General features: G+C 54.5%; 1 protein-coding gene across 2 annotated transcripts; it reads left to right on the top strand.

Moving 5' to 3' along the window:
- Positions 1-14,952: 14,952 nt before the first annotated feature.
- On the top strand, positions 14,953-20,283 carry GAL (galanin and GMAP prepropeptide). 2 transcript variants are annotated; one of them, XM_019755608.2, is made up of 6 exons: positions 14,953-15,142; positions 15,407-15,487; positions 16,237-16,291; positions 18,149-18,235; positions 18,634-18,717; positions 20,046-20,283. In XM_019755608.2, the coding sequence occupies exons 2-6, from the start codon at positions 15,407-15,409 to the stop codon at positions 20,108-20,110; spliced, it is 372 nt and encodes a 123-aa protein (XP_019611167.2). In that variant the 5' UTR covers positions 14,953-15,142; the 3' UTR covers positions 20,111-20,283. The 2 variants fall into 2 exon arrangements, with proteins under 2 accessions (XP_019611167.2, XP_019611166.2); XM_019755607.2 differs by having other exon boundaries at positions 15,003-15,142; positions 18,583-18,717.
- Positions 20,284-24,032: the final 3,749 nt, after the last annotated feature.

The raw sequence follows: 24,032 nt of genomic DNA on the forward strand, positions 1-24,032 counted from the left end.
CAAACTTATTGCTGAGAGCTCATGCTCTAACCAACTGAGCCATCCAGCCGCCCCTCCGGGAGCTCAGTAGCAGCTCCTTGTCTTCAATCTAGGTGTGGAGGGTGCAGCTCACTGGCCCATGTGGGAATCGAACTGGCAACCCTGCTGTTCAGAGCTCGAGCTCCAACCACCTGAGCCACCGGGTTGGCCCCAGTCACCATTTTCAATCTTAGTTGCAGAGGACGTAGCCTACCATCCCATGGAGGGACTTGAACCAGCAAACTTATTGCTGAGAGCTCATGCTCTAACCAACTGAGCCATCCAGCCGCCCCTCCGGGAGCTCAGTAGCAGCTCCTTGTCTTCAATCTAGGTGTGGAGGGTGCAGCTCACTGGCCCATGTGGGAATCGAACTGGCAACCCTGCTGTTCAGAGCTCGAGCTCCAACCGACTGAGCCATCCAGCCGCCCTGGACCACATTTTCTGTATCTATCCATTGTCCGTCCACAGACACAGATTGTTGCCACCTCTGGGCTGCTGGGAACACAAGTGAGCAGGTCCAGTCACTTGGGCAATGAAAAGTGCTGGACTGACATCAGGAGGTCCCTGCCCCCTGCAAGGGCTGGCTCCCCAGGGCTGTGTCTCGGGGGAGGGGGAGGCCCCAGAAAAAGGCAGGCTTCTTCAAGGAGTTTCGCACCACGAGATAAAGAACCAAATGGATTTAGAAATTTAACTGTGTATTTCAAAAGTCTTAAAAATATCCATACTATTTGATCAAGAATTCCATTGTTAGGAATTTACACAGATTGAATCCGACACCCCCAGAGAGGTGGCTCAGGGTTTTATCACAAGTGGGGGTGAAGCATTGGGGACGTTAGTTAATGGACGAAATTTAAAAACATTTCTTCTGCACAACCAAGTTGGGACATGAGTTAAATTTGCTCCCCATTGTATCTGTAATTATACATGTTCATGATTTAGCTCTTTTACCATTCACCTGTGTAAAAGACTTAAAAGAAAGGCATCAGCTGAAGACGAGAAGCCTGAGGGAGAGGGAAGAGGACAATATCCATATAATCAGGCAAGAACGTCGCTCAAACACAGAGAAGCGGGGAACTTTTGCCCTGCGTTTGTGTCCTTCCCTTTCCCCACTCTGGGTCCCGCCCACAGTGGGGACCGCAGCTCAGCCATCTGCTCTGAACTTCCTACTTCAGCAGCCATCAGGTGAGGCATCAGGTCAAGGCAGCGTCCTTCGGGGCACAGCTTCATGGACCCACCTCCCTCCAGCACCCCTCTCTGCACCTGGAAGCCTGGGCCCAGAGTGGTCCTGGACCCAGCTGCTCCCCCACACTGAAGGGCTCCATGACCCCTCTGCGTAAGGGCCTGCCCCCTCTCTCCCCATCTAGATGCACTTCGCCAGCTGAAAGAAAGATTTCTACAACAAACTACAAATCGGCAACACGTGTTCGCTCGCAATGGGGTGAGACTTTTCCCATATTTAAAGACTTCAGCACACTTCCTCCGGGATTACCCACCCATAGAAGTTCCCCCCACACCAGCCAGCCACCTCACCAGAGCAGCTCCCCTCTCCCATTCCCCTACACCTCCTGCCCCCCCAGGGTTGCAGCGCCTGGCCCTACCCAGCATCTGCCCTCCACCTGCCTCCTGGGGTGGGGGTGGGGCTCCTGACTCAGCAGGGCCGTGGGAGGGGGGGCCGGGGGAACTCGGATTCAGAAAGAAGACCTCAGATGAAAGTCCCTGTGAAAAGCCCTCTCGTTCCCCACTGGAGGTGGAAAAAGGGAGATCAAACCAAAAGGAAACAAAGGAGCCAAATCACTGTAGTTCAGACACACAGCAAAGAAGGCCGCTAATGGGCCTCTGGCACTGTGTGTCTGAACCGGAAACGTGGGCACCCTCCGACTTCTAAGAGGGGCATGGCTTTCATCTGCAGCAAGGCTCAACTCTCTGCCTTGGAAGTGAGCTGCGTAAGGAGGGTCTGGTCTCCTCAGGGCTCCCTCCTGCCCCCTCCTGCCCCCTCCTGCCCCCTCCTGCCTCCCTCCTGCCCCCTCCTGCCCCCTCCTGCCCCCTCCTGCCTCCCTCCTGCCCCCTCCTGACACCTCCTGCCCCCTCCTGCCCCCTCCTGCCCCCTCCTGCCCCCTCCTGCCCCCTCCTGCCCCCTCCTGCCCCCTCCTGCCCCCTCCTGCCCCCTCCTGCCCCCTCCTCCTGCCCCCTCCTGCCCCCTCCTGCCTCCTCCTGCCCCTCCTGCCCCCTCCTGCCCCCTCCTGCCCCCTCCTGACACCTCCTGCCCTCTCCTGCCCCCTCCTGCCCCCTCCTGCCCCCTCCTGCCACCCTCCTGCCCTCTCCTGCCCCCTCCTGCCCCCTCCTGACACCTCCTGCCTCCCTCCTGCCCTCTCCTGCCCCTCCTGCCCCCTCCTGCCCCTCCTGCCCCTCCTGCCCCTCCTGCCCCTCCTGCCCCCTCCTGCCCCCTCCTGCCCCCTCCTGCCCCCTCCTGCCCCCCCCCCACCCCTCCTTGTAGGTAGAGTTTCACTGTGTGCTCATCATCATTCATTCTGCTTTTAAAGACTTTCCTTTCTCGATATTTTATCCTTGGTGAAAAGACGACTTTATTACTGTATACTGTTTCTTGGGAAAGGAGACATTTTAAGGATAATCTTGAAATATCTTCTTGGTTAACAGCCTATAATGCAAACAGCCATTTTCACAGCTAAACTATTTTCAAAATGAGAAAATAAATGCTTTTTCTCCTTTGTCACAGTTATTGGACTTCAAGTATGACTTAAATTATCTGGAGGTTACTTCTGTGATTCTTTTAGCTACAAAAACTAATCACCGTTTTAGATGATGTGTTTTCATTGATCAAAACTGGCCATAGCAGAATGAGCATAAATACCCCAAAGTACATTAATCTCGTCATGTTTGGACGCCAATGAGCCTGAAGACACAAAAGGGAGCCCTGTTCCTGGGACCCTTTTGGGGGAACTCCAGAGCAAGCGGGGTGGTGAGCTTCTTGGGCCTGTGTGACAGGCCATCTCACAGAGATGCTTCTGGAGCAGAGCTGTGAAAACACCTTCCTGCGTGGTCTCTGTGTTGGGGACTGCAGGCCCCACAGGTGTGGGAAAGGTGCTCCCATGGGGGCGGGGGAGGGCAGTGTGTGAAATGCCCTTGAAACAGTGTGGATGCACCGCCCTCTGGAGCCCACACACACCACTTTAGGTTGGCCCAGACCTGGATGCTCCCACCCTGACTCAGGCCCTCCCACCCTCACCCCTTTCCCTTCGGAAAGCTCACTTCTGACTGAATGCTACCTTTCCTTCCCCTCACCTTTGAGCTGCACTAACAGGCCCTGTGGGCCGGGGGTGGGAACAGGCTGGTGCCGGCCAGGTCAAGCGTGTGTGTCTGGATCCCCAGCCTTCTCTCCGCTCTAGACAGTAAGTCCCAGGGCTCTCCCTGCAGGCCTCCGTCTCCCCCCACCCCCACCCCAGGCTCCTGGGCCCTGAGGAGGGAGAGCATGTGCTCTGGGAAGGGGCTAAGGGACACCAGGTGAGTAAGAACGGGGCAGCCCGGGAGGGCCCAGGGCCCAGGGGATGGCGTCTCCAGCACTATTTCCGAGCCATTCCTCCCCCCAATGAAAGAAGAGGCTGCTGGCCTGAGACCGTTATTATCTGGGCCCTGCAGCCGCTTCACAAGTCAGCCCAGAACATTACAGCCGCCCCTTTGAGCCCAGCCAGGGGTGTACAGATCTCGGCTTCCCTTTCATCTTCGTGGAAAGAGCGAATTAGGGGCTCGGAGCCCCACTCTGACTCACTTTGGCCGCTCCCTCCATGCAGGCCCTCGGCAAGGCCACCCTTGAGCTCAAGTTTAATGAGCCCGTCAGGGCTGCAGCTGCCGGGCTGTCACTCGGCCCTTCAGGCGGGAATCAAACCCCTCTCTGAGGCCCCTGCAAGTCCCTGTCTGTGTGACTGCACTGTATTCTCCAGCCCCACAAGCCACTGCCGCTCCTTTCCGGCCCAGGTGGAAAAGCAGGTGCCTCAGAGCCTGACTGGAGGCGGCAGCTCTGCGGTTCTCCCAGCGTGCTCTCTACCCGTCTCCACGCCCTTCACAGACGGCCTTCAGGCTGCTCTGACTGCTTAGACACCCCTGAGTGGTTGTCTGATATTTTTGTCCTTCTAAAAACAATGTCTTCACGTGGTTTGCTTGGAAATGACCCCATTCCTACCTCCACCCACCAGATCCAGGTATGGGCACCTGGCCTAGGTCTGGCCAATCAGCACCTTCCATCCCCTTGGGCACAGTGATTGGTTTAGAGGTGGGCATGTGACTTAGTCCAATGATATCAGTTCTGAGAGCAGCTCTGTGTTGGCTGGACTTGCTGAGCTTGGAGCTCAGGGCATCCCTCCTGTTTCCACATGAGGATTCTACCTGCTAGTCATGTCCCCACAAAAGCAAGCAGAGTCGAGGGCATGAGGGAGAGTGTCTGGGTCCTGAGGTCATTGTTGGAGCCCCTGGATCCAGCCTGACCTGAACCCCTCCTACCTCAGGACTTTGGTTACCTGAGTGACCACATTCTCAGTGCTGCTCAGGCTGTTCTGAGTGTGGGTTTCTGTCACAGCTGAAAGAGGCCTCATTCAACCCTTTCCCCAAACCTTGTCCTTGCTCAAGCCTGAGGTTCCATCCCTGCCCGGCCCCCCCAGCCCATGTTGAGGCGTCACTACTCTGACCCTTGTTTGGATGAACCTGATCTACTCACAGTCCATTCAAACCTCAAGAGTCTGTGCTCAACACCCTTTAACAAGGTGGTAACATTAAATACCTTATCCCATGACTTGGTTTCCCATCCCAGCTGGACTGCCAGCACCTTGAGATGGGCCACACCTCACACATGCCGGCATTTCCTGCCATAGCCAATGTGAGTAAAAGAGTTGGGGCAGCTGGTGGGATGGAGAGATAAGTGAGGGCCAGACAAGGGACAGCCTTTAATGCCACCATAAACTGGATAACACTGTGAACTGGATTCCGAGGTTTCCTGGCAGGAAAGTTAAGGTCGGATCTCTTCTGGAAAGCTGAGAATGGCTGCCACAGAGTGGGGCCCAAGACTGGCTGTGGCTCATTGAAAGTCGCCACAAGTATGTCCACTCTTGCCTCCCCTCCCCCCGAAGAGGCGGGGTCTATGTGCCCACCCCCTTGCATCTGGGTGGAGCCTGTGACTGCTCTGACCAACAGAACACAGCAGAGGTGTCCTGGTGCCAGTCCCAGGCCTCTCCTCTGTCTTGGAAGTCGGCCAGGTACTTAGAGGAAGCCGAGGAGCCACCTGAAAGACCAGGAAGGGCCCGCTGCACACCAAGCCGCCAGCCAGCACCCATTTGCCAGCACCATGAGTCGGCGTTCTCGAAAGAGAGCCACCCAGGTGATGCTGCAGGCCCCAGAAATGAGCTTTCCCTGCCAGATCCCACCCCCATGGCAAAACCATGAGCAAATAAATGTTGTTTTAAGCCACTAAGTTTGGGTGCAATTTATTACGTGGCAATAAATAGCCCAGAACACTGGACATGGGGGACTGAGACGAGAACTCAGGCTGGACTCGCAGGTGGGACCTGAGCTAGGGCCAACGCAGCGGCCAGGACAAGCCTGGGGCAGGTTCGACAGCTGGTCCATGTTTCTTGCTAACATCTCAGCACCACCTTCCCACCCCGATGTCCACAGTCTTCCTGGTGGTACAGCTGAGTGGGGGCCGTCATGGGGCAGGGCTGCTGTCCGGGCAGCTCGCAGGACAGCTGTGCTCCCTGGAAAAGGATGGCTTTGGAGATGGTAATTGGCGTGTCCTTCCTTTGGGAAGTCATCCTGACTCTTCAAATATAATAACAGGGTTTGAGAATTCAATTTTTTCCCCCGGGTCACAATTTGTTCCGTTGTCAACGCGTTGCAGGGGGAAGAAAGCTCTTACCGCAAAGGACCTGTCAACCTGATTTCCTCTTAATGTTCATGTTCACTTTCCTACCAGATGTCTGTCTTTTAAAAAACATGGAGTCCACACGGGCCCTTTCATTTTTCCTCAGAGCAGAACTTGACCCCAAAATACTTTCCTGCAGGAAGGAGAGAGGACAGCTCATCTCCGTGACGAAGGCTCAGGTCTGGAGGACAGGGGTTCCCGCTCCCCCCACTTAACCCCATCCACCAGGTTGCCCAATAACCCAGGATGCCCCATTAAATCTGAATTTCAGGTAACAGCAAATAACTTTTCAGTATAACACATCCCAAATATGGCAGGGGACATAGAATTTAGTTGTGGTCCATCTGAAATTCTAATTTAACTGTGGGTCCTATATTTTTATTTCTCAATAGGACCTGAGTCAGCGAGGAGGCCATTTGGGGTGAAATGGAGCCAACAACAAAAGCAGGAAGGACCCAGAGAAAGGTGGGTTGGTGTGGCAGGAAATGACCCAGGGGAAGACGCCAGCAGGGCCCTACAGGGAGCATGAGTTTACACAGAGTCCAGGCCACCTAGAGCAGATTTTCAAAGAGGGAGAGGAAGCAGCCAGCAAGGACATGGTGGGGATCAGGTGGCCAACTGTCCTGGTTTGCCCGGAACTTCCTGTAAAAATACTCAGTTTCAGGCAAACTGGGGTGGTCAGTCACCATAGGCAGAGGGACATTCTAGACCAAGGAAACAAGAGCAAATGCAAAATTGAGGAGGTGAGTTTGCCTCCCAGAAATGGCTTGAATCCATCCATCCTCCCCACCCCATTGGCCCCCACTCTACAAGCCCAGGACCAGGGTAAGGCTTTGTCTTAAGGTGTAAAATGCACAGGGGTGCCCAAACCTCAGCCACCAAGATAAATATTTCAGTGCAATACTTAAAAATAAAAACAAATGTAAGACAGCCATGGTGAACAAAATATCAAACATTTAAACAAAGTTCCTCAAAAAGTTCAATACAGAATTATCACATGACCCAGCAACTCTATTCCTAGGTCTGTACCCAGAAGAACCGAAGACGTGTACACAAACGTTTGTGGCGGCATCATTCAGTCGGTGGGGATACCCATGTCCATCACAAGATGAATGGAGACACCAAATGTGGTCTGTCCACACAACGCAATATTCTTTGACCATAAAGAGGAATGAGGCTCTGATACACACTACAGCCGGATGAACTTTGACCTCATTCGGCTACCGTGTTTCCCCGAAAATAAAACCTAGCCGAACCATCAACTCTAATGCGTCTTTTGGAGCAAAAGTTAGTATAAGACCTAGTATTATATTACGTTAAATAAGACCTAGTCTTATATTACATTAAAATAAGACCACGTCTTATATTAATTTTTGCTCCAAAAGACACATTAGAGCCGATGGTCCGGCTAGGTCTTATTTTCGGGGAAACATGGTATGTGAGAAGAAGGCAGACACAGGCCACATATTGCATGGTTTCATTTCTATGAAATGTCCAGAATCGACAAATGGAACACATCCTCCCTCACAGCCCTCAGAAGCCTCCAGAACTGAGACAACAACCTTCTGTTGTTTAAGCTGCCTAGTTTGTGGTACTTTTTTACAGTGGCCCCAGCCAACTAACACAGTCGCCCTTGTCAGTCTGGCAAACATCTCAGAGGCTTGCTAGCACCCAGCCAGGGTTTGGGGCAAAGGGCACTTGGACTCTGTAAGGGGGCCGTAAATGGGCACAGCTCTTCCAGAAGGAAACTAGGAGTCTGTATGGATAGTTGAAATGCACACACCCTGTGTCCTGTGTCCCCACGGCTAACACGCCGTCTCGCCTGATTCTGGAAGACGTCTGCATGAGGCGGTTCTTTCCCTCCCAGGACGCTGGGACTGCGGCATGTCTCTGACCTAGGGAGGGTCAGCTGGGTTGTATGTGCCACGCAGTGGAGGGCACACCGCGGTCAGTCCTCAACTGGAAAGACATCTGAGATGCGCAAATGAAAGTGGGAAGTTGAAGAAAAATAAGCACAGTAAGTCCGTGTTGCTTTTTTTTTTAATTGCACAGCTAACCACAGATAAGACATAGAAACACCTGGAAGCACACACGTGCCCATTTGCAGAGGTTTCTTCTAGAAGAATAGGTGGCAGAACTTGCATTTCGTATTTTAAAAACATTTTAAAAAGTGATATGATTGGGGCTGGCTCCGTGGCTCAGGTGGTTGGAGCTCCGTGCTCCTAACTCCGAAGGCTGCCTGTTCCATTCCCACATGGGCCAGTGGGCTCTCAACCACAAGGTTGTCAGTTCAATTCCTCCAGTCCCGCAAGGGATGGTGGGCAGCGCCCCCTGCAACTAAGATTGAACACTGCACCTTGAGCTGAGCTGCCGCTGAGCTCCCAGATGGCTCAGTTGGTTGGAGCGCGTCCGGTTCGACTCCCACAAGGGATGGTGGGCTGCACCCCCTGCAACTAGCAATGACAACTGGACCTGGAGCTGAGCTGTGCCCTCCACAGCTAAGATTGAAAGGACAACAACTGGACTTGGAAAAAATCCTGGAAGTGCACACTGTTCCCCAATAGGTCCTATTCCCTTTCCCCAATAAAAAAGAAAAGAAAAAAAATCTAAAAAAAAAAAAAGGGATATGACTATGGGTGATTTTTGCTGTTTTACACTTTTCTGTCTTTTGCAAATATTATATCTTTGACATCAAGCATTTACAGTGAAGTAACTCAATACCGAGACTCCAATGGTGGTCTTCACGAGAGAGGGGTCTGGCAAGGCCCTGTCCTTCTAGCATCACCTGGGGAGCCTGGAGTCCAGTTCTTTCTAGCCAATCAGTCAGGACCATTCAGAATCCTGTGCTGGCTGAACCACCCACCCCCTAATCTCTACGGGGTGAGGGAATGAAGGCCCAAGAAGGTTGGTGACAGATTAAAGGCCACATGGCTCGTGAATGCTAAGGCGGGATTTGAACCGGCCGCCAGCCTCTTTCCAGGCCTCTGTGTGGGTTTCCTTGGTTCTCTCTGGGGTGGAGGCAGCTGATTTTCCCCAGCAGGGACTTCCCATTAAGGAGGTCTCATCACTGTCATCAATACAGATGAGTGGATGAAGCTGGTGAGGGAGCGAGCTCTTCCTGACAGCCCGGTTCTCCCACTGGTGACACTGTGTTTCTGCCAACATTCAGCCAGCTCGACACTCACTGTGCACCTTTTCGTATGTGGATTATTCTTTAACTAAAGGCTTTTTAAATGCTTATCGTCTAAAGTCCATTGAAGTATTCTGGGACCCTGAGGAGCAGCTGGGTGCACCCAGAGGCTGCTTTTCCACACAGCTCAGGCCCCCAGGTGGAAACACCCTTGCCTCTGACACTGCCCCCTCCCTGTGGTTCCCCAGCCACCAGCCGTCTTCCTGGGCACCCACATCCCATTAGCCAGATGGGCTCCCACATGGCCCTGGGGGGCTGCCCGTGGGCCTGATTCGGGGCCAGGAAGCAAGTGCAGCTGCTCAGGGCCTGCAGCTGAGTCACCAGCTTCCGGCCCCCCAACCACAGGGAATCAGCTCTGCCCTCCTCCAGACTGAGCCACCCGGAAAAATCCCAACTCAGTGAGTCACCCCAGGGCACAGGTGGATTCTGGGACTCCCTGAGGGGAGATGAGCCTCTGACCAGCAGCGATGTCCCCAGGGAACCTCAACTGGATGGATTGTCGTGGGTAGTTGGCACTGAGGAGGGGTGGGAGGGGCTAAGGGTGGGTGGGGCCAGGGATGGGAGGAGCGAGGGTACGGAGAGGTCAGGGGGTGGGCCGGTCTGGGGAGCCTTCGCCCAGAGCCCAAGGCAGTGGAGTAGCGGGCAGGGGCTGGGGAGCTGGGGCAAGAAGATACCGGTGGTGGGTTCAGGGAAGAGGAAGGCTCCACACGGTGAGGCAAGGCTGGCTAAGCCAGAGCCCGGGACGCGTAAAACGACCGAAGCAGGACCATCCAGAACAAGGGCCGCCCACTCCACTCAGCCGAGAGCATCATGGGAGACGAGTTTGCACAGCAGCTGAGTCTGGGGTGATGGAGTTCGGGATGCAGTTGGTGTGGGGCTGTGGGCTTAATGAGAGGCCCCACGGCACCGGGACACTGGCGGAGGGGGTCAGCTGATCAAAAGCTGCCGTCTCTGCCTTCTTCCAGGGACCCCAGGCCTGGTTCAACCCCATCTGCCCAGGGAGATGACGGCTTTCCGAGCTGAACCAGCCACTCCGTAGGGCACATTCAGTCACCCGTCTGATGCAGGGGAGTGGGCACTGTGGGTGGCTGATGTTCCTGGAAGCCGTTCCCCCACGAGGAGCGCCGCAGCCCAATTGTACATGAACGTAAGATAAATCGACCCCACTGTAGACACACCACCACAACCCATCAAACTAAATGCATCCTCAATCCAGTTCTCCAGGGCAAACCCAGAAATGCCTGCAGCCCCTCCGAACACCGCTTATCGTGAGGGCAACCATGGCACAGGGCAGTGATGTGGAAAGCCAGGTCTGGACGGATGTGCTTATGGCTTATTTCAAATTTTACAAAACTGCAGCCATGAAAACAATTGCTCTTGTCATCTGCAAGAGGCTCTCCTAATGTGGAAGGCATGAGAAAGCGGAAGTTGGCCAAGATGTCTGAGCTCCCAGAGGAAGGGTGAGTGTCCCGAGGCAGAACCTGCCAGTTGCAGACACCAGCATCCTGTCTTCCTTCCAGTGGCTCCAGAGCTCTGATTTTAGTGGGACACCCGTCCCGTCCATAAAAAAGACCTGTTTGCAGCCTCCACTGCAGCTGGACGTGACTCTGGCGAGCAAGATGTTCAAAGAAGTGGGAGGAGGGGTCTCCCCAAAGGCTGCCTAAAGGGGGGAGGGAATCCTGTCACCAAATGTCCCAAACCTCTAAATCCTGCTCTCTGCCTCCTGCCCCCTCTCCTCAGCCTGCACCCCTAGTAAAAGCACCCGATTATTTCTGGGCAAGCAAGTCTTCACACGGACCATGAATCCTTTAACAAAGTCATATTGAAGAACTGAATACATGTGCTCAAAAACCCACTCCAAGAATTATAGCAACTTTCACTGTAGCCCGACCCTCACCAAGCTACTACCTTATCAAGCTATTTTTAAGGAGCAATTCAGGATATTTTGATGCCGACTGTGTTACTGGAGTGGGGTTGGGTAGGGGTGGGGTCAGCCGCTAGAAGCCATGGAAGGGGAGGTTCAGGGCACAAACATTGGCAGGGTCAAATAAAAGCCAATGTTACATCATTCAGCCATTTCCCATTTCTTCAACAGTAATGAGATCACTGTGGAATCATCTTCTCTTCCAAGCCTCCTGTTTTTATGAGTCCATCTCGCCAATGTGACCTCCTTACCAGCATTGGAGGTGGTGCATCCCTTCATATGTTTGTATTCATTAATTCATTTATCAAACATTTGTATTGATTGATTCATTTATAAAACATTTGTCACCTGTTTTGTGTGAGACACAGTTTCCAATAGGAGTCATTCCAGCTACATAGAATAGAAAATCTTCAAATAACATTGACTTATTTTAGAGAGAAGTTCATTTCTCTCTGTTGCAAAACAAACCTGGAGGTGGGCAGCCCATGAACCCAGACTCCTTGCTGTCATCCAAAGCCATCACCCTGTGGTCCAAAATGGCTGCTCAGCTCCAGCCCTCACATCCACATTCCAGGCAGCAAAAGGAGTAAGGGAAAGGGACCTAAAAGGGGGCCTACCTATGTGACACCCCTCCACCTGGAATGTGCTGGGCCCCACCTGGCCAGTCCTGCTCATGTGTAAGGTCAGGCTCCCTGAATCCAATCCACAGACCTCCTTCTCATGATAATGAGGCGGTTATTTGTATATTTGTATAATTGTTTTTGCGTGTTTGGGTCTCCACTAGACTAATTTCCATGAGGGCAGGGACACCTGCTGTCAATCTCCCTGCTGCAGCCCCCTTCTCCCCCCCCCCCCCCACCGCAGCAGGGGAAGCAGTGTCCCTCTGTCTCTCTCGGGCTCACAGCTGAGCTCCAGTGTGGGGTCAGCCTGGCCCAGGCTTGTCTGCCTCCTTACTGTTTTTGCTCATCAGACCCAGGTTTTGGTGGAAGAAAACAGGGCTTCTAAGGGAAGATGGGCCAGCTCACGATGCAGGGGTAAAATTATGCTTTCTGCCTGATTTCCATTACTCTAATGGTGACCCATTTTGTTTGCCACACACTGGGCCGTCTTCAGGATGACAAGTTGACGATGACACCCATCGGGCTGAGCACACAGAGCCCATTAGAACGTGGCCGTGGGTTCCAGCACAGCTTGTGCCAGGAAGCAGGCGCCGTCATCCCAGGTGAGCTGCCTCCTTTGTCTGAACGCATCTGCCAAGCCTGGGGAATCACAGCATGCCTCTGTTCCTGCCTCGCTCGGTCTGTAGCCCTCCCTCTCGTGTCCTCTTGACTCTTCTGGCCAGGATCACCAGTCACAGCCCAGACTCAGGAAGAGGCAGCAACAGTGGGTGTCCCCCAGGGGGGCTCATAGTGAAAGACCTTATGAACTGGGAGGAAGTATTTTTGTTTTGAGCACAGGTTATTCAGTGAAGACTGCTCATGATTTTTCCATGAGACACGTGGGAAAAGTGGCCAGAGGACAGGTTTTTTGTTTTTTGCATGTTCTTGTTCTCTGTCAATCATGGTGCCAACGCCCCCCGGGTTGGTAGCACCGGTGGGCTCCCTGGCTGCACCCAGGCCCAGCAAGCAGGAGGGTTCTGCTTCCAGATGGTCTGGGACTATTCAGATAAAAATTTCACGGCCCCACCTAAGTGCTTCACTTGACCAGGGTGGGACATGTGTCCTGCTTGTCTGTGGAGGCCACCTTGTCCCCCCTGTGAGTCCTGAATGTTGGCTCTGTGGCCAGGGGGTTCCGGACCCAGGTTTTCAGTTCTGACTTCCTGCTCCTTCAGACTGAGAGGCTCCTTGACAAAGTAAGTTAAGAGCAGAAGGGTCCTCGAGCTCTCATGGATGGCAAGAAGCTCCTAACCTGGGAGACAGGAGAAAGCTGAAATTAGCCCGCATGTACCTTACACAGGGTGCATTGGTTCTCAGAAGAACAGCAAGTATTCCCGAGTGATAGCAAGGCTTCCCGGTTAAACCAGCAAGTTGTCAAAAGGCAGTGGCATTTCTTAGGTAGTGTGTGTGTTGGGGGGGGGGCAACACCCGTGGCTGGCCCTGCCCACTCCCCAGGGCTGCCCTCTAAATACAAGGACTCAGGGCAGGAGAGGGCATCACCACCACTTCCTGGTGAGTCCCAGAAAGCTCCCCTCTGCTCCCCCGATCTCAGCTGTCCCTCTGCCCACCACTGACCAAGGCCACCAGGGAGGCGGCCCCCCAACTCCCCCGCCCCTCCCTGGCAGGAATGTGCCCCCGGGTTTACCGTGGGCTTCGGAAATCAGTTTGTGAGTCCTGGTCAGCTCCCCTGCCCCTGACTCTCCTCGGAGCCCAGGCTGCCAGAAACAGCAGTGACTGGAACTCAGGCTGTGCTCTTGAGAACACTCCCCTCCCCCGTCTGCTCCTGAGACCCCTCGCCAAGCCAGGTCTCCCCGCCAGCACCCCTCTAGCAAACCAGGATGGCAATCAGCACCCCAGTCTTCCTAACTGCCAGCTGGCCATGACCCTCACCCCGGTGTCCTCATCCATGCAGAGGAAAATGGCTCCCCCCGTGGGGGGCCGGAACTGTCTGCACAAAAGGTTCCTAAGACTAAAATGCAGGATAGATGTAGGGTAGCATGACCAATAGTCTCCTTTGTCCTGTATCCTGTTCACTGCGGGTGCCTGATGACGTCAGCCAACCTAATATTCAGCTTGGCTGGTGGGGAGAGGGCTGCAGCCCGGGGCTGGCCGGCACCTACAGGCAGGGGCTGCCTCTGTGTGCCACTGCTGAGGACCTCGGTGACCAGGGAGAGGGGCTCAGGCAAGGTTTCACCTGATGGCCTCATCCCTCTTTAGAAGCCCAGAGGTGCCCTGCCTCTGTATCCCCTGCTGTCTGTGAGCAGCGAGGAGCCCACTGGGCCTGGCCGGAGCTTACCAAGTATTCTTGGAGCAAGCCGAGGAGGGCCTGTTTCTGCCTGATTTCTCTTCCTGCTGCCCTACCCACCCGCCCACACCTTGACCACCCCTGGGAGCCTGGGTTGGTCTCTGCTCTGGGCCACCCACACCCCCCAGGTCCCCAAGAGCTCAGCCACTACCTGACCCTGCTCAAAACTGCTGTGTCCTGAACCTGGGAGTCAAGAGAGGGACATCAGCAGGGACCCCTTCTAGGCCAGCAACGCCCACGGATATAGGGAACATCCACACGGGGGTGGGGGGGTGGTGCCCCCTCCTACAGCCCAACAGCCCTAGCGGACTTGCCCCCTTTTAGCAAAACAGGACAGGAGTCTGGGTACCTGAGGGCCAGTGGGCACCCAGAGGTGGAAAAGCTGGGCGCCACTTTGGAGGCAGGGAGCCCTGGGACTGCCCTGCTGGGCCAGCCAGGACTGAGGGGTGGTCCCTGCCTGTCTCCCCGGGGTTCCTGGCCATGAAGCTCAGTGGCTTTCCAGGCAGGGGAGCACCCTGTTGGGGAGTAGGGACGGGGGCTCACTTCCTCCAGGGCCCAGGGTCTGGGTAATAAGGGTGGGGCTCTCAGCACAGCCGCGACCTGGGTCGTGAGGTTTTTAGGGCGCTCCCGAGGTGGTTTTGGGGTTCTCTGCATGGGCTGATACAGGCTTTGCACTCAGGGTGATGGGTTTCTTCCGCGGGGTTTGAAGTGCTCTCCCGCGCGGATCGGGGGTCTCTCTGCCGTCCCAGCCACCCTCACACAGCCCCCCAGTACAAGGCCACTGCGCGGCCCTCGGAGCGCCGCTAAGGAGCCGGGTTGAGGTCACTCCCGCCCCCATCAGGGCTCAGAGGGGGAGGCGGGAACCGAGCCAGTGACGTGACCGCGCGGCTCCGGACGCGCCGCATAAATACGCCGGCCACCGCCGCTCCAGGCGCGGACACGTCGAGGGATCCCGGTCGCTGTGCGCTTCCCGCCTCCTTGTCCCCGGGGCCGCGCCATGCGGTGAGCGCTCCCGGCCCGACCCAACCCGACGCGACCCGACCGGACGCCCGTCCCTGCGACACTCGGGATCCGCCGACACCCCGCCGGGTCTCTGACACCCCCGGACCCACCGCCGCTCAAGGTACCGTGTGCCCTCGGCCGCCCCAGCTGGCGGCGTCCCCTCTCCCCGCGTCCCCTGAACGCCCTCAAGCCGATGGACGCTCCCGGGGCCGCGGCGCCTCGGCCGCTTGTCCCTGGTCTCTTGCCCGGGCACCGGCTGCCGGGGGCGTCGCAAACCACTCGGTCCTCGTCACCCTCGGTCGCCGGCTCCCCTCCCACCAGGGCAGGGCCGGGGTCGGACCTCCGCCCCAGGTGCGCGGCGCCCCCACCGCCCCTTCCCTTGCAGATGCCCAGAGGCGGCGCCCTCCTGCTCGCCTCCCTGCTCCTCGCCGGGACCCTGTCAGCCACCCCGGGGCTCGGGGCACCGGTAAGTGCAGGGCGGGGACAAACGCCCCCCGAGCCGTGTCCCCTCTCAGCGAAGGGGGGCGATCGCATCAGAACCGCACTGGGCGGGGGGTGGGCGCTTCGTGCCAGGAACGGAAGCAAACGGCGGGGCGGCGGGGCGGGGAGGCCCGGGTCCTGCGAGCGGGCGGAGGGCGGGTGTATCCGCGGAGACGCTCCCCCGTCGGATTCTCTGGGCGTCGCGCCCCCGCGGCGCCCAGGCAGCCCCGCTGCAAACCTGTAGGTCTGAACACTGACGTTAGCGCCTCGGTAAGTCAGAAGCAAATCTCGGTTCGTAGAGAGTCGGTTACGCGGTCTGGGAGCCGCTGTGATCAACACGTGTCCTCAGCCTCACTTACAAGCAAGTGATGGAGATGCGTCTGTGGTCCATGGCTCCACAAGGAACTATTTCGTAAAGCAAGTAGTCCTGTTGTCATGTCAAATATGGCGTGTTTTGGGGCAAACCTGGAAGTTTCTGGAAGCTTGCACAAGTGCGTGCATCGGCCTAATTCCTGTGTTATGCCTGCAAAGCCTGGGTGAATGTCATTTAACGTTCATTCTTGCTTTAGCAGTTTGCGTCACTTGAGTTTATTACGTGAAAGAGTAAGGAGATTGTGTTTGTAATTTAAGTTCTATGGTTATTTGAAGTTCGTAACTTCGCAGGGACCACGGCTGGCTGTACAAACAAGCTGCCCGCATCAGGCACGGTCTGACCCCCCTTTTCTCCCACTTAAGGTGAAGGAAAAGAGGGGCTGGACTCTGAACAGCGCTGGCTACCTTCTTGGTCCACGTAAGTGACCCAACACCACCTTCTGAAATGTGTGCGGAAGATTCCAGTGACAGTCAGATAAAGGGAAATGGGGGGGGGGGGGCGTTTCCTGAGACTTTGAGGGTGAGTTTCCATGTAGGTTAATGACATTTGCCACGTTCCTACATGGCACCTGCTCCCATTGCCTGACAGGCAGCTCCCACCTGTGGCAGCCCTCCTCCCCCTTCACTCCCCTCACCCACAGCGATGGACTGATTCCTGGGGCCCCTGACCCCTCCTGCCCCACCCCCACCCCCAGCCTTGAGGTACCTGGCTCTGTCTTGAACCCCGACCCATCCTGCAGCCAGGCAGACCCTCAGCACCCTCTCTCCAGCCTTCCTGCCAGGCCTCCCGTTTGCTCCATTCCTCAGGCTGCCTCCGCCCCTGTTTAAATAGACTTCCTCCTGCTACAGATGATTGTTTATCTGTCACCTGGAGGGTCCTGAGAGCTGTGTGCTTTGAGAGACTCAGGCAACAGATATGGCAAAAGCTAGATGGGGTCACAGGCGGATCCGCTGGGCGTCTTTGGGCTCAGGTCCCACGCGGTCTTTTCACTGGTTCAAAGGGTGCACGTTTTCCCGAACCCTTTGTCACTCAGAAAGCACCTCGTCTGTGCTGTGTGCTGCTGGCCCAAAAGACAAGAGGAAACCTGCAACAAAAATATCTATTCCTGGTACTTTGGAATATTGAGAGTATATCAAGATTTCGAATCCTGAGTTAGAAAACAAGTTCGTTTTCACTGTCAAGTTTCTATCTCGGTCAAGTTGGACCACCAGGAGCTGGGCACGCAGACTACCCGTTTGTCCAAACTCTTAACGCTTCACAGTGTGCCCTTGACTTTACTGCCCACGTAGAAAATGGCGACATAAGGAGCATGTCTGCTGATGACACCCAGTCGTGTATCCGAGGATCAGCTCACCACCATTCTCCCAAATTGAGTACCAGGAACTCTGTCTCTGGAAAAATGAATTCATTTTCTTTTGTCCAGCCTTGTAGAAGACACAACCCACCAGGGCAATAGCCGGGCAACCTGAGCCGTCCACGCCCCCCTCTTCTTCTTTATCTCCTAAGTAGCCCCCAATCCAGCCCCTTCTCATCATTCCAGGCCATTTGGTTTACAGCCCTCATTCTTTCTTTCCAGTAGTTTCTTTAGGCATCCCTCTGCTTGTAATCAAGATTCACACCACCCAACACACACGCACACGCACACGCACGCACACGCACACACACATGCACACACACATGCACACGCACACACACACTCAGCCTCCCTGCTTCCCTCCCTGCCTCCTCCTTTTCTTCTATCTCCAAGTCTCTCTTTCCCTCTCCCTCACTCCCCCTCTGTGTGTGTCTCTCTCTCTCTCTCTCTCACTTCCTGGCTCCAATCCATCTTCCACACAGCTGCCAGAGTGGTCTTTGAAAAATAAACATCTTCTTACATCAGAACTTGAAATTCTTCGGTGGCCCCCCCTTGGTTTCAGGGACACAGGACCAAAGCCCCTGCTGACCCCAACCCCTCTGGAACCCTCCTGGTGCTTCCTGGCTGCACCAGGCCTGTGTTGCCCCAGGGCCTGTCTGGCTCTGCTGGAGTTTTATGTGTCTGCCCTCTTTCTCTCCCCGTCTTGGGCAGGCAGCCTCCTTCTTGGGCCCTGGCACACGTTCTTCCCTCAGGTCCATGGAGCATGACCTTCCCTCCTCTGGGGTTTCCACGCTGAGGCTCCAGCTTTACAGTCCTGTTCCGTGAGCGTTTGGGTTATAAGCAGCTGCATGTCCTTTGGGTATGGGAAGGGTGTCACCTTAGTAACGCCATTCAGGGGCTGTCCTCTCTGATCTGCACAGATGCCATTGACAGCCACAGGTCATTCCATGACAAGCATGGCCTCGCTGGCAAGCGGGAGCTCCCCCCTGAAGACGAAGGGAGGCCAGGTGAGAGGACTTTAATCCCGGGGCTCCGAGTTGCTTCACTGTCTGTCACCTCCCAGGGCACGTGGGGCAGTGGGGCCTTCGGGCTCCGGGCTCCGACAGATGTGGTCCCGACCCACAGCCACACCTGTCAACTGCCAGAAACAGAAGCAGCAAAACCCGAGAGGAAGAGGCAGCCACAGGGACAGCAGAGAGCCCATCTAGATGGGGCCTCCAAGAGAAGTGGCCTTGAACCCACTCCCTCCAATACATGAGCAAGGCCCTGGGCAGGGGGTGGGGGGCGTCTTGGTGATGGCTTCACGCTCGGGGGTTCACTGACCTCCTGGTCCCCGTGGATGGTGCTGTCCTAGGACCCAGAGTACCTATGGTGAGTCGTAAACGCGGATCCTTCTGGTTTCCAGGAAGCTTTGACAGGCCACTGCCGGAGGACGAGAAGGACATTGTGCGCATGATAATCGAGTTTCTGACTTTCTTGCATCTCAGAGGTATGTGACATATGACCAACTTACATTTCCACCTCTTAGAACCCTGGGCACATAAGAAGCCGGCTAAGGAAGGATTCCATAGGCTTCTACGGGGAAGTGACTGAGCAACCCCACATACCTACTGTCACCACTGTTGGCTGGGATTCCAAAGCTGGGAACTGGGACGAGCTACAAAGGGGCTGGGATTGCCGCGGGTCCAGCGCTGTCCCTGGAAAGGGTCCTCGGACCAACAGCGCTGCTGGGAAGAGAGAGGACCTTGGGGTTCAGGTCATACCATGCATTTACTGACGTGGTGCCAACCACAATGCCAGTTTGGCCACAGTACCCAAGCCAGGTTCCCCGTAGGCCATCTTAAGACCTATCTGTCTCATAAGCACGATAAACTAATAGGAGCCCATAGTTCAGATTTCGGGTTTTCTTCTCACACCTGGGGCAGGCTGAGCTTAAGTCTAATGGCTCTCGATCCTGGATCTAGTATCATCTACATCTAGTACATGACCAGGCCTCCCTATGAGCCCCATGTCAATGTTAGCACTTCTGTCTCTGCTTTATGCTTGTCATTCGTTCAAGTCTGGCCTCAATCAGATAATCTCACAGGTCAAAACCGCCCCTGTGGAAGGCGTGGCTCTGAGAGTTAACCATGAGGGGTGGTAGGGGACACAGCAGGGAGAGGGGGGTGCACGCTGTGATGCTCCAAGAGCCACTTGGTTGCCCAGTTTCACACGTCACAGTTTTGTTATGAGTTTGGAAAAGTCAAGGCTGATCCTGGTTCTGTCCTGAGACATTTGCTGTCCGTCCCCACTGCGTTGGTTGAAGGACTTCAGGTGGGTGTGGGAGGGGGAAGACGTGGGGGGAGGAGACTTAAAGCCCATTGCTTTTCCTTAGAACCATCTGCGGGCAGGGAGACTGGGGGGAGGACTTAGAAATCTCAAAGCCCATCACCACGTTCCCTCGGTCTGAGCCTAGTGGCGCCTTCGGGGTCCTCCCAGCTGTACAAAATCTGCTGTTGACACTCCAGCAAGGAGCAGATGGACTTTTCCAGGATTTATATTTTTCATTTTGTTTTTTACCGTGTTTTATGTTTTGAATTTCGTAGCATGGAACTTCTTTCCTTAGGACATACCAATTTTTATCACTCAAACAGGAGTTATACTTCCTTAAAGCATGAATTTGAAAGTCTGACAGTTTCAATACTAAGTATGAGAATTAAATCATGAAAAGTAAGAAACAGGAAACGTTGGACCTGATTTGGGATTGGAGCCACAGTTGTGATTTTCCTCCGGGCAGACGGCCAGGGCTGGCCACCTAAGTGCCCCTTCCCTTTGCAGAGGCCGGGGCCCTGGAGCATGTGCTCCCCTCAGCCGTTTCCTCAGAAGACACAGAGCAGTCCTGAGGAAGCCCCAGGGAAATTCGTCATGTCACATCACGCGGAGACTTTAAGATGACAACTTACGTGGAGTAAACTATTCCTGTCCTCACTGCTCTGATGCTATTCTCTTATCATTTAAGATTTTCTCCCTTTGGTAATTATTTTATTTTGAGTGGCAAAATAAAAAATAGCAAATACTTTTGTTGTATTTTTCTTCCTTGCGTCTGTCTTGTCACCACTGCCACCAGTGTGTTTTCAAAGATAAAGCTTGATTCTACTCATGTGTGTTGGATAAAAGTTTTAGACCCAAATTGTACTAGTGAGAGCGTCTCTGAGATACTTTCCCTTGTCACTGCCCGTCCAGGGAAAATGAAGGTATCTTCACATGAAGCCGAGTCTAACATGATCGTGAAGGTAAGTCTGTTACTGAGACAAAAGGACCAAACGGACAATGGAGCTGATATTCCAGGGAGAACGTCTGAAGCAACTCCAGTCATGAAGAGGAGCTGTTTGGTGCCATGAGTGTGACAAGTGATAAGGGGAAAAGGATTGGCCGGCGGGGTGGGGGCTGGGAGTGAGGTGGAGATGGACAGGTGCAGTATCAGAATTCGTGTGGCTGAGGTAAAAGGTGAGCGTCCTGAAAATCTTCACTGTTTTTTGATGAGGCGACGTGCGTCACACCAATGCTCTGTGGGGACCAGCAGCCACAGGGTGTGTCCTGAACCTGAGTACAGAGGGCGCAAAAGGTCCTAAAAGAACACAGGCAGAGATGGAAAGCCTTTTATTAAGTGCTGTGACTGACGGGGCTTTGGGGTGTTTACCAGAGCAGATCTGAGGGGGGGGGGGGTGTTGCCCTTCAGTGGCTCCCCGCTGGCTGTTCCTGAGTGTCACCTGGGGGCCAGGTGGCATTCAGAGTCTGGGGCTCTGCCTTTAATGCCCCCCCGACCCCGTGATTGCAATACACAGCCAAGTGTGAGGAGGGTCACCGCCTAAGGACCTGCTCCAGGACGAAGTGGATACTAGTGGGGACCCGAGCCCTTGCCTCTCTCTCCCCACCTCCAACACTCAGGAAGCTTTCCCTCCTTCCACCAGCCATTCCCCGACATGGATCCACGTCTCCTCCACTTTCCTGTGGTGCTGCGACCCTGCTCAGCTCTTCCTCCGTCTGCACACACCTCGTCCAGACCCAGGGTGCCTGGTCTGGCTGAGGGTGAAGCAACACCAGCCACCCGGCTCTCTAGACAGAGGGCCCATCCTTCACTCCCTGCCCTCGCCACCCTCAGCTGTCCTCTTTCACATGTAATTTTATTTAGTTCTCGGAGTGTCTGATTCAGGACGGCCGGATGGGCCTGAGTCTGCACTGCTAACAAGTGCCCAGTGATGCCCCGCTGCTGGTCGGGGACACCCCTGTGCCCTCTCTCCATCCCTGCAGCCCACAGCCTTCCTGCTGGGTCTCCTCTAGCCTCATCGCCTTCCATCCAGCAGCCGTGCACCCCCGTCCCAGCCCCAGCCCTCCCTGCCAGTCCCCTGGTGCGCTGACATTCAGACCGCCAACTGTCGAGGGACTGAGAAGACAAGTCACAGACTGGGAGGAAACATTTGCAAAAGACACATGTGGGGGGAGTCGGTTGGCTCAGTTGGTTAGAGCGTGGTGCTGATACCACCAAGGCTGCCGGTTCAATCCCCACATGGGCCACTAACAAAGAAAAGACACATGTGATAAAGGACTATTTCCCAAAGTATACAAAGAATTCTTAATAAGAAAATGAACAACCCAGTTAGAAATGGGCAAAAGACCTGGGCAAACACCTCACTAAAGAAGAGGCACCAGATGCCGAGGGAAACAAAGCTCCACATCGTATGTCACCAGGGAACTTCAAATTAAGACAACGAGATGTGGCCGCACAGCTGTCAGAATGGCCGAAGTCCAAAGCACAGACACTGCCCAGGGCTCCCTCCTGCCCCCCTGGAGAGACAGCTCCCCGGTACAGTGAGCAGCTCTTTCCCCTCCAGTGTCTTGATTTTCACCTAGACTCTGTTCTCTTAGATTCTCTAAGTTCTCCACCATTTTTATCTTGGATGAAAGTTACACCTTCAGTTACCTAAGCCAGTATTTTAACTTACTTCTTACAGTAATTTGCGTGTCGTGGCTTTAAGCTGCATCCACCCCGGCGGAGTTTCGGGCATGGTGCAGGGATTCGTAAAGGGATAAAGGGCCTCAGAACCAAGAGGAGGGTTACACATAGGTTTCTGCTGATAGTCTGCGGTCACAGAAGGTTCTTTCTTAAGGATGGTTCGTTTGCTCCCATGTTTCTGTATTGTGTACCAGCTTGTGGTTAACTGATGGGAAAGAACATTTTCAGCATGTGTGGCTATGGGGACACAGCCAGGAGTGCAGTTTCCAGGCTCTCGTCCTCACATGGAAAGGTAGTAAATGGCTCAAGTAGTAAATGGCCATCAGCTGTGGCTAGTTGGCCGTCAGCTGTAACCAGTGAGCCATTGGCCACTAATATAACTGCTGTGGCTACGCTAGCAGCAAATGGGGGCTAGCAAGAAGATGGTGGCTGAGCTAGCAAGGGCAGATTGCAGTTAGCACGGCGGGTTGCCGCTAGCAAGTGAGGTTGGTTGGCAGAGAGAAGTGGACGGCAGGTTGCGGATCATGTGGCTCCTGCTTCCTGTGTCTCCAACCCAGCCACCAGCGAGAGTATAATGGTATGACTCCCCTATCTATGGCTCCATGGGTGTTCCTTTTCGGCCTCACCATGTCCTGCATTCTTATGTGGGGAGTGGGAGCTGAGACCCCACGTGACACCCTGCATGACAGTAACATAAGAAATATATGTTGGGGGCCGGCCCGGTGGCTCAGGTGGTTGGAGCTCTGTGCTCCTAATGCTGAAGGCTGCCGGTTGGATTCCCACATGGGCCAGTGGGCTCTCAACCACAAGGTTGCCAGTTCAATTCCTCGACTCCCGCAACTAACAACGGCAACTGGACCTGGAGCTGAGCTGCGCCCTCCACAATTAAGATAGAAAGGACAATAACTTGACTTGGAAAAGTCCGGGAAGTATACACTGTTCCCCAATAAAGTCCTGTTCCCCTTCCCCAATAAAATCTTAAAAAAAAAAAAAAAAAATCACAAAGGTGGCCCAAGTCATTTAGTAGAGTAGAAAGATACAGGGGGTTAAATTTGCACAACACAGCCAGAAATAAGGACTTACTACTTTTATTTTTTTTATGGGTCTTAAGATAGCATTAGCGTCTACCAGAAACAAAAAGGTGCGGTTTTGTATCTGTTCAGGCGTCCGCGTAACTGCTGCCTCTGGGCCACATCACGTGGCTTCATACACAGCTGTACCTGGCTTTTACTTCATGTTGGATTTCCTAAAAGCTGTTCCAACTTGCTAAATTCTCCCCATTGAGAAACCCTGCAGGGATCATGTGCTCCCAGAGGTCTCCGCCTAACTCTCAGGGTTTAGCTCAGAATACCTGGTGTGGGGACAGCGTCCCAGAGAACAGCTTCCAGGCTTTCGGCTTCACATGGAAAGGTGCTGGCTCAGGTAGTAGATGGTCATCAGCTGTGACTAGTTGGCCATCAGCTGTTACCGGTTAGCCATTAGCCACTGATATAACTGCCGTGGCTGTGTTAGTTGGTTGGTTGGCAGAGAAGTGCGGATTGTAGTTAGCAAGGGGTTGGTTGGCAGAGAAGCAGATGGTGGATTGCGGATCGTGTGGCTATTGCTCCCTGTGTCTCCAAACCAGCCGCCAGCGAGACTATAGTGGTATGACTCCCCTATCTATGGCTTCATGGGTGTTGCTTTTTGGTCTCACCATATCCTGTGTTCTGGTGCGGGGAGTGGGACCAGAGTCCCTGCATGACAGCTACACCTGGCTGCAGGGCTTTTCCAGGCAGCTTGCTGCCTCAGAATAGTGCTGGAGGACCCTGTAC

Source organism: Rhinolophus sinicus, linkage group LG06, assembly GCF_036562045.2.
Source record: "Rhinolophus sinicus isolate RSC01 linkage group LG06, ASM3656204v1, whole genome shotgun sequence".
In the NCBI taxonomy this organism is placed as follows: Eukaryota; Metazoa; Chordata; class Mammalia; order Chiroptera; family Rhinolophidae; genus Rhinolophus; species Rhinolophus sinicus.

Bases quoted from the DNA above. Each gene is read 5' to 3' on its own strand.
- GAL (XM_019755607.2), top strand. From the start codon at position 15,407: ATGCCCAGAGGCGGCGCCCTCCTGCTCGCCTCCCTGCTCCTCGCCGGG. The intron at 15,488-16,236 runs GTAAGTGCAGGG...CTCCCACTTAAG, and splicing joins CCCCGGGGCTCGGGGCACCG to GTGAAGGAAAAGAGGGGCTG. The intron at 16,292-18,148 runs GTAAGTGACCCA...TGATCTGCACAG, and splicing joins TGGCTACCTTCTTGGTCCAC to ATGCCATTGACAGCCACAGG.